Genomic DNA, 9,048 nt, shown 5'->3' on the forward strand with positions numbered 1-9,048 from the left:
TATACGCTTTGGATATATAAATGCACCATTTACCATACTCTCATATTTCAACTGGAACCAAACACCCTACCAGAAATCAATCAATCATTATCACTTCCAATATTGAGCTCCTTTTCAACACATTGTTATAAGGTTGGCAATAACTTACATCATTAGCCCAGGATCCCCCGATAAGGAAATTCCCTGGCATAGTGGGAGGACTGAATGCCAGGCAGCTGATACTATCATCTGGTGGCGATGTCACCTCCACATCCTGCAACACAAAGCACAGTGCAGTCAAGGTACTGGAACCCAAGACCAATCAAGGAAGAAAGTTGAAACTAATTAAAAAGCTGATAAGCTAATGAGATGAAAATGGAAACGGATCCTGTCTCCTAAGTGGGCGGGACTTTTACACAGACGCCGTTTTGAGATGGCATGACAAGTCTCTAACAAACCTGTCTTCTCTGGATTTAAAGCAGTAAAAACAACAATAATGCTGGGTGGGCCTTGTGTAGCTCACGTGACAGAGGAAGTGAGAACCACTTGGTTAAGCCTCCCATTGAAAGGTCTCCACTGGGACTCAACAAAGACTGTATTTTCAATTTATCTCACAATTCTTTGCATATACATGGTGAGATTCCATTGAAATTAATAAGACTGTATATCGATTAGCCTGACAGAGAAATTAAAAAATGGTTCACAACCATTTGGTTCATTTGAATGGTTCAAGGTTATAAACACCCTATAGCCACTTTTGACATGGAATTCATCAATGGCCACATTGGTCCCAGGAGTTTGTTTACATCCATGTTGTAACAAGACGTTACAACAGACATAGTGAAAGATTAACCTTCTGTAGTGTGGTAGTGAAAGGTTAACCGTCTGTAGTGTGGTAGTGAAAGGTTAACCGTCTGTAGTGTGGTAGTGAAAGGTTAACCGTCTGTAGTGGTAGTGAAAGGTTAACCTTCTGTAGAGTGGTAGTGGAAGGTTAACAGTCTGTAGTGTGGTAGTGAAAGGGTTAACCCTTTGTAGTGTGGCAGTGAAAGACCTGCAAGACTGCATTTAGAACAGTGTCTACCTGTTAAAGTGTTCAGTCAGTGGATACAAAATATAAATAAAAACCTTACCACCCACCCAGAGATTAAATTGAGTAGCATTGGTCTAGCGCAGGGGTAGGCAACCCTAGACACGCGTGCCTGCATTTCATAGGCACAGGGGGCAGCAGTATTAATAAAAAAAATAAAAATAAAATATATATATATAAACATACACATAAACATAACATAAAATTAGATATACAAGCATTAATTAACAGTACACAATACATCCAATGAAATCACCATTTAAATAAATGTATTATACAAGATATACACCGAATACTTGCTATCTAATACCCTACACACATATGCTATCGCTCGCTCCCCCCCCCCGCGGACCCCCACTTGGATAATCCACCCATTATCATTCGCTCCTAACCAGGCACTACAATTCATATGCTAGCTTTTATTCTCTCCACCACTTCTAACCACATTGCAATTTTGGATTCACTGACACCTAAAATTCTTGCTGTAGATATTTCTAGATAAATCACATCGAGATATGTAAGAATCCAAACCTTCCGACAATTTTTTTCCGGTTGAAACCATTGTGATGCTATCAGCTTTTTAGCCGCTGTGATACCAGATAAAACTAATCTCTTTAGCTGTATAGGGACTGCAAACTCAAAAACATCATTCAACAGCAATACAGAGGGGTGTACAGGTATATTCAGAATTAAGAAATTTGATAATTGCTGGGACACTTCTTTCCAGAATATCTTAACTGGTGGGCAATCCCAGTACATGTGCATAAATGTACCCTCATCCCCATTTGTACATAAGGAGCATCTGGAGTCTTGTTTAAGTCCCATTCTGTTCAATCTTATAGGAGTCAGGTATGTCCTATGAATATAGTTAAGATTAATTTGTTGATGGTCTGGGTTTTTTTTTTTTTTGCTTTGAAATAGTTATCGCATTTATCTTGTTGAAATCCTCCCACAGGTTCTTTTTACTACCACATCTTTAATTGAGACCCTTTATTTGTTTATTATTTCAATTTAGCTGGAAATACATTGCTACATCATTCAGTAACATTTGCAGAGCCTTATAACAAAAACATTATTACGGTCACCATTGTGACCAGTGGGATTAATCAACACATTTTATTATTTATTTTTCTATTTCATTGAACATTGCACATGTTAAAACTTTTAAAGCCATTTTTTTTACTCAAAATGTGAGTATTACCAAGTCAACTTGTGTTCTTAAAACAATGACAATAAACATAGTTTTATTAGGTTGAAATAATGCGGTTGTGTACTTATTTTTCTGTTAACTTATTATGGATTGAAAACTGAAAACCTTAATGCACAGTAACTGAACTCAATATTTTTAAGTTCTGGTAACTTATTATTATTTATTTTTTTACAGTTTAGTCTTGCGATCAATCAAAACTTATTTACACGATATACCTCACATTCACCCTCCATTCACATCCTGGTGTTCTCCTGGTGTTCTCCATTAGGTAGCCTGTAGGTAGAGCTATGACAGCACACGTACAGTGTCCAAAAATAAAGGGCAAATGTGAGTGAAAAGGTCGCACTGTATGCAGCTGTTTGTCTGCATTGCATCCCCCCCCCCCCCCCCCCCCAACTCAGATTTAGGGTTGATACAACCATCATAATAATATTGTTAATAATAACAATAACAATAATGAATGTAATAATTTAATTATCATTAAAAATACCTGATTATGAGAAAGAAAATGTACGATGCATGTAATATTGTCGAGGCACACTAGTTACAACTATATTTCAAACAGGCACTCCATGTCAAAAAGGTTGCTGACCCCTGGTCTAGCGACGGTCTAACACACACAGACCTCCAAGGATGTATTGATACTGATCCCTGTGTGTGAGATATTTTGGCGGGTCCAAAATGAATGTTGTTGTTTACATGTTGCAGGCTTGTATCCCCTACCTACTATCCATTTCCCCACGTGGAATGCAACCGATTGGATAAATTACATGCTGGTGCTCTAGTGTAACATCTAGTGGCTGAATGTTATCTGTAGCACCTTTAACGTAAATAAAATATCAGATATAATCGTAACTCTGGTAGTCATTGAAATAGTACTCAATGCATCCCTAGAACTGCCAGGTGAAATTATTGGTGATATGGCATGGTAATCTTTGTCCGTGTTTTAAGGCATGCAAATAGATAAATACCTTCATTGGATTGTGGCTATCTGTCGTCGTGCTTCCAAAGACACCGGTACTTCCAGTTCCAAACCCGGTGGTCGCCCCAAATAAACTCATGGTGATGAGTGTTACAATCAACCTATGCCTGTATGAAGTAAGGACACTGCGTTATTAACGTGAATGAAAGAAAACTTTATTTAACAGATTGCAGAATGGGTACAATACAGTACGGCTCAATACATACAATTGTTAAGGGGATGCAGACCAGAGAAAGACGTTTGTCTTGTTTACATCAGGGTCCCCCATTTTCAATTCATAGACAGACATTTATGACATACACAACATGCATGACATTTATGACATACAGATACAGGTATATAGTACCTGTACGTTGGTTAACACATTTAGAACCTAACGTTAATCCTCGTTGTGTAACTATCGTATTTTAATATGAACGTTACCCCAAAAAGAGTTGTTTTTACCAGGAACGTTTCAGCGTGTTTGATTTGACCTAATTAGGATGATGAGCGCGTTGTTAGCAGCAAATTGGTCAGGCAATGAACGTTAACGTTGAAACCAGCCGTAAAAGTAAGCAAATGCAATTGCAGCTAGGTTATTGTCACTTGTCGTTCATCTATATTATACGCTGTTGTGTGGTTGTTTGGCCTGGCTAGCATCGTAACGCTAAGCCAATCGACGTTAGCAAGTGGCTAGGATAACGGCAGCTAAAAACAATTGACAGACATAACGTTCCTAGACCAACGCACACACACATCTACTATAAAGCACAGCTGACATTTTCTGTAACATAGCCTCGTATGTATATAAAGTGTACACACCCCAAAAAAAAGAATGCCGCGGTGATAAAGAAAATTGGCAAAGTTCTTCAGCCTAACAAAAATGCGGCGCTTGCTACCTGTCGCGCTTTGTTGACGTCACCAGCTTGCCCCGCGTGAATACCAAACCAAGCCGCATTTCTCGGAGACGCTCTCTGATTGGCCGACGCCTGTTTCTACACTGGTTAAGCTTAGGCACTCTTGGTTGGTTAAGGTTAGAGTTTGTCTTAGAGCGTGACGGCAAGTTCTTTCGACGGTTAAGCTTAGGCACTCTTTCGAAGTTGGTTAAGGTTAGAGTTTGTCTTAGAGCATGGCGATAGAACGCCAGGTAGTTTGCAGGCTGTTTGACGTGGAGTTGGGCAAAGACACAGCTCGTCACGGATTGGGCAAACGCGTCAGTGGCCTATCAGAGAGCGTCAGTCAGTGTCAATCAGAGAGCGTCTCCGAGAAATGCGGCTTGGTTTGGTATACACGCGCTTGCCCCGCTTCTTGTAGTATCCAACTGCAGAGCCGCAGAGCACGGCGCTCTCAGGCCCCGTGCTCTCAGGCCTTCATTCAGCAGCGCCACCCACCCAATGGCTGAATTGCCAATGGCTGAATTGGAGTATTGCACTGTGCGGGCACAGCTGTGAGATCCGCGCGAGGCCAGATATCTTGAATGAATGCGTTTATTTAAACTTTAATTAACAGATTGCAGAATGGGTACATTACAGCTCAATACACACAATCAAGGTCCCCCATTTTCCCCCACACCCCCATTTCCCCCCACACTTAACAATTGTGTGTATTGACTATTGACTATTGATTGTAAAACTCAAAAGTATTATTATAATATATACCTATGTCTGAAACACAATGGGAAGCAGCACTTAGGAATGGTAAAATATCAAAATGTGTTAGATATCAAAATTGTACAATTAAAGATACTATACACAGGGCCTAATCTCCGCTATACGCCACCCGACCGCCTGCTCCATCCATCCTTTTCCAACTTTCCCTATCTCCTTATCAATAAAAAAATATAAACAAATAAACCTGTTCCGTCCTCTGAGCTTTTAAAATTGACAAACTGGTTTAGGCAACTTACAAGTCAGTTGAGAACCAAGGGCACACAACATAAAATTAGTTTATATGCGGACGACGTAATATTGTTCATGCAAAGCCCCAACACCACATTGCCTCATCTACTCAAGTTGATTGAGAACTTTGGCGATTTATCGGGATTTAAAATAAATTGGCCGAAGTCGGCTTTCGTTCCACTTAACACCCCTGCAAAAAAAGATATAACCCTCCCAGGTGAGATACCTATGGTAAAACATTTTAGATGCTTGGGAGTGGAAATATTCCCCACCATAAGACAAACGGTGAAGCACAATTACACAAAAATACAAAACAAAATCAAAGACGACCTTGATAGGTGGGCAAAACTTAAAAACTCAGTACAGGCAAGGATATCAATAGTTAAGATGGATGTACTACCTAGAATCAACTTCTTCAGTTCAATGCTACCGTTACCCCCTCCAGAGGGTTACTGGAAAAGATTACACTCCTCCACATACAAATTTATTTGGAATAACAAACCACCACGTATAAAAAGATCCACGCACAGAGAAATAAAGCAGACGGTGGCATGGCATTTCCAGATTTTTTCCACTATTTTAAGGCATACACATTAAGACCATTGACAACATGGTTTGATCCCCAAGCATTAGTATCCTGGAGAAAATTGGAAGAAAACATAGTAGCCCCACATAGACTGAAGGACATAGCATACACTAAACTACCAATCAAGCACTGTGAACGGAAATTTGGCCCCATAATTACCCATGCGATCCGGATATGGCGTGAAACACACAAAAAAATATCCTTTATAATATTTTATTTTCAGCTTTTATAGTTTCACAAACACACATCAAGACAAATCACAAACACAAAGAAAATAAAAAATAAATAAAAAGAACACAAACAGTATGTTGCCAGACACTGTCACATCAATGAACAAACATACACCATGTCATATGCTATACACTAAGGACGCAAGGGGCTGATTCTCTGACATATATACACATACATATATATATACATATATATATACACACATACATAGTAGTGTTGTCGAAAATATCGAAAAATCGACATATCGATTCTGAATACCCAAAACTGTTTCAATACTCATTTCCCGAAATATCGACACCTAATCATTTATAAAAAAAGATAAAATAAAAAAAAGGAAGTTGCATTGTTCACTTCAATACCCGCAATAGTACAGCAGTCCACACACACACATGTGCATTCAGTTAAGTCGGAACATGACTGCAATACAAACAGTTCAGCCCGTCAGGCACATGCAACACAGACCAGTGTTAAAAAGAAATATCCTAACCCACAAAAATGGCACAATCACACTCCCTTATTCAATAACAATGCACTCTTAATTGAAAAACGACCTATAAGATTCCCTATATGGGAAGAGCAAGGCATACACTCATTAGGGGATGTTTTTAACAACCAGGGTTTTTGTAGTTATGGAGAAATATGCACAAAATTTAATCTCACCAAGTCCACATGGCTTTTTTACATACAGTTACGGCTATGTTTGAAGTCTCACAGACAGTGTTCCATTAGACATACCAATTGAACACCACAGATACCACAAATTCTTCTATGAAAGAGAGACATCGAGAGGTTTTGTTTCAGGTTTTTATCATCAATTACTAACGTCCTCATATGAAACCCTCCAACTAGACTCTGTCTGGAGGAGGGATATACCAGACCTGGAAAGTGACTTTGATTGGCAAGGAGCATGGGCAAATGTCCGACTTACATCAAGGAACCCGGACCATCAACAAATCAATCTTAACTATATTCACAGGACATACTTGACTCCTATAAGACTGAACAGAATGGGTCTTAAACAAGACTCCAAATGCTCCCAATGTACAAATGGAGACGAAGGGACATTTATGCACATGTATTGGGACTGCCCACCAGTTAAGGCATTTTGGAAAGATGTGACCCAACAATTATCAAAACTCGTATCTTGGAATATACCTGTACACCCCTCTGTATTACTATTGAATGATGTTTTTGAGTTTGCAGTAAATCCACAGCTAAAGAGATTGGTTTTATCGGGTATCACAGTAGCTAAAAAGCTGATCGCATCACGCTGGTTTCAACCGGAAAAAATTTGCCGGAAAGTTTGGTTTCTTACATATCTCGATGTGATTTATCAAGAAATATCTACAGCTAGAATTCTGGGTCTCAATGAATCCAAAATGTCAATGTGGTTAGAAGTGGTGGAGAGAATAAAAGCTAGCTTATAATGGTAGTGTCTGCAGGAGCGAGGGATAATGGAGGTACTATCCAAAGAGGGGTCCGGGAGGGGGGGGTTTGAGCTGGAGCATATGTGTGTAGGGTTTTAGATAACAGGTATTAGGGGTATATCCTGTATAAGACATTGGTATAAGTGGTAATTTCGTTGGATATACTATACTGTAAAGTATTATTATATACTTTTTTTGCTTTCTGTTTCTGTGCTTGCATGTCATTTTAGCCATCTTAATTGTTAGTTTCATTATGCATTGTGTGTTGAGTACTGACTTTTAATAATTTTGTTTTGCAATAATAAAAAAAAAAAAAAAAAAAAAAAAGATTACAAGTCAGTTTTGGGAAAGTTATGTGAACACAGAGGGGCAGAGCTCGAGTTTTATATTAACACTTTGAGTGCCAGCGATGTGTATTGTCGTCTTATCATGCCCCCTGTTGAGTGCCGACGACGCAAATTGTCGTTTGATTTTTTTTATTAGCAATTTGTATTCATATTTCATCAACCGAGTCTCCCGTTGGTACAGCAGACCCTCTAGGAGCTCAGATCGGAAAATACCGCCCCCTGTCACACTCCCAGGTCAGGTCAGACCGGGGAGAGAGAACGCCACAGCACTCCCAGGTCAGGTCAGACTTGGGAGAGAGAACAATACAGACATGATGTGAACATTGGTCCCCTACCTGCTGACATTGGTTCCCTGCCTCCCTCTAGTGGCCAGACTAGCCTGATGGTACAGGCGGCCATCTTGTTTTGGTTCCAAGTGATAGAATTAATATCTAATTATTTGTTATCTTGGGCCATCCCTGTCTGTGTGTGATGTCGTCTCCCTGTCTGGTTGTTATGTGTGATTATGTCTTCTGTGTCTAATTTGGTTTATTCCTAGTGTGTTTATCAGATTTTGCCTTGTTGTATTATTGCCTGGCATTGCCAGCTGTTAGTCATTACAATCAGTGGTAGTATTTAAGACCTGCTTGTTACTGACTTCCTTGTGGCGTCATTGTCTCATGTACCCTCCAAGTCCTCAGTGTTACCCTTCTCGTCGTTCTCCTGTGTTCCCCCGTGCCTTGCTGTTTGTAGATGCGCTTGTAGATTAGTCTTTTGTTTTGTTATTGTTTTATTTTCCGTGTTTTACAATTCAGCTCTTCCTCTAGCGCCAGCTCGGCTGTGCCGTTTATGTTCTCTTTGGTAACGTACAGTCGTATTCAGTAAAGTCTGTTTACACGTATCCTGCCGTCTCTGCCTCCTCCATTCCGTTCCCTATCTGCAAACTGTGTTCTAACCAACCCTCATCGTAACAGCCCCCTATCGTCTATCCCTGTGTAACTGCAGGCCATTCAATTATACTGCTGGATCCCTGTGGGGGGAGCCAACTGGCTCCATTATGCTGGCGAGCCGTCTGATGTAGAGGGAAGTGATCGCGAGTTCGAAAGCAGTGTGGAATATATATTTACAGCAGCCAATAATCAATCAATAAACACGATCGATATTTGGAATGGCGATCAGGAATTGGAATAATCTTTTTGCAGAACATCTGATGTAAGGAGTCTATGTTACTAGTTTTAGGATAATCAGAGCTGTATTCAATGAGATATTAGAATGTGCCGTGTGTGATGTTGAAGAAATGAGAGAATAGATTTTCAGCCCGCTTCTATAGCATGCATAAGTAC

At 39.8% G+C, this 9,048-nt stretch overlaps 1 protein-coding gene across 3 annotated transcripts in view; it reads right to left on the reverse strand.

The window, feature by feature from the left end:
* The window catches only part of rae1 (ribonucleic acid export 1), a gene marked incomplete at its 3' end in the record, with an annotated part of 40,627 nt that extends 36,478 nt beyond the window's left edge, over window positions 1-4,149 (reverse strand). For 2 of the 3 annotated variants that reach the window (XM_084317199.1, XM_084317198.1), the window contains exons 1-3: window positions 4,060-4,149; window positions 3,248-3,365; window positions 149-253 (exon numbers count right to left, since the gene is read on the reverse strand). In XM_084317199.1, coding sequence (XP_084173325.1) covers window positions 149-253; window positions 3,248-3,337 — 195 coding nt within the window. In that variant the 5' untranslated portion in view covers window positions 3,338-3,365; window positions 4,060-4,149. Of the gene's footprint in view, window positions 1-148; window positions 254-2,491; window positions 2,540-3,247; window positions 3,366-4,059 lie in introns of those variants that run through there. The other variant, XM_084317200.1, reaches the window with a different exon arrangement.
* Between the last annotated feature and the right edge of the window lie 4,899 nt (window positions 4,150-9,048).

The sequence above is a fragment of the Notolepis coatsorum genome (assembly GCF_963971535.1).
Source record: "Notolepis coatsorum genome assembly, chromosome: 6".
NCBI classification, from domain to species: Eukaryota; Metazoa; Chordata; class Actinopteri; order Aulopiformes; family Paralepididae; genus Notolepis; species Notolepis coatsorum.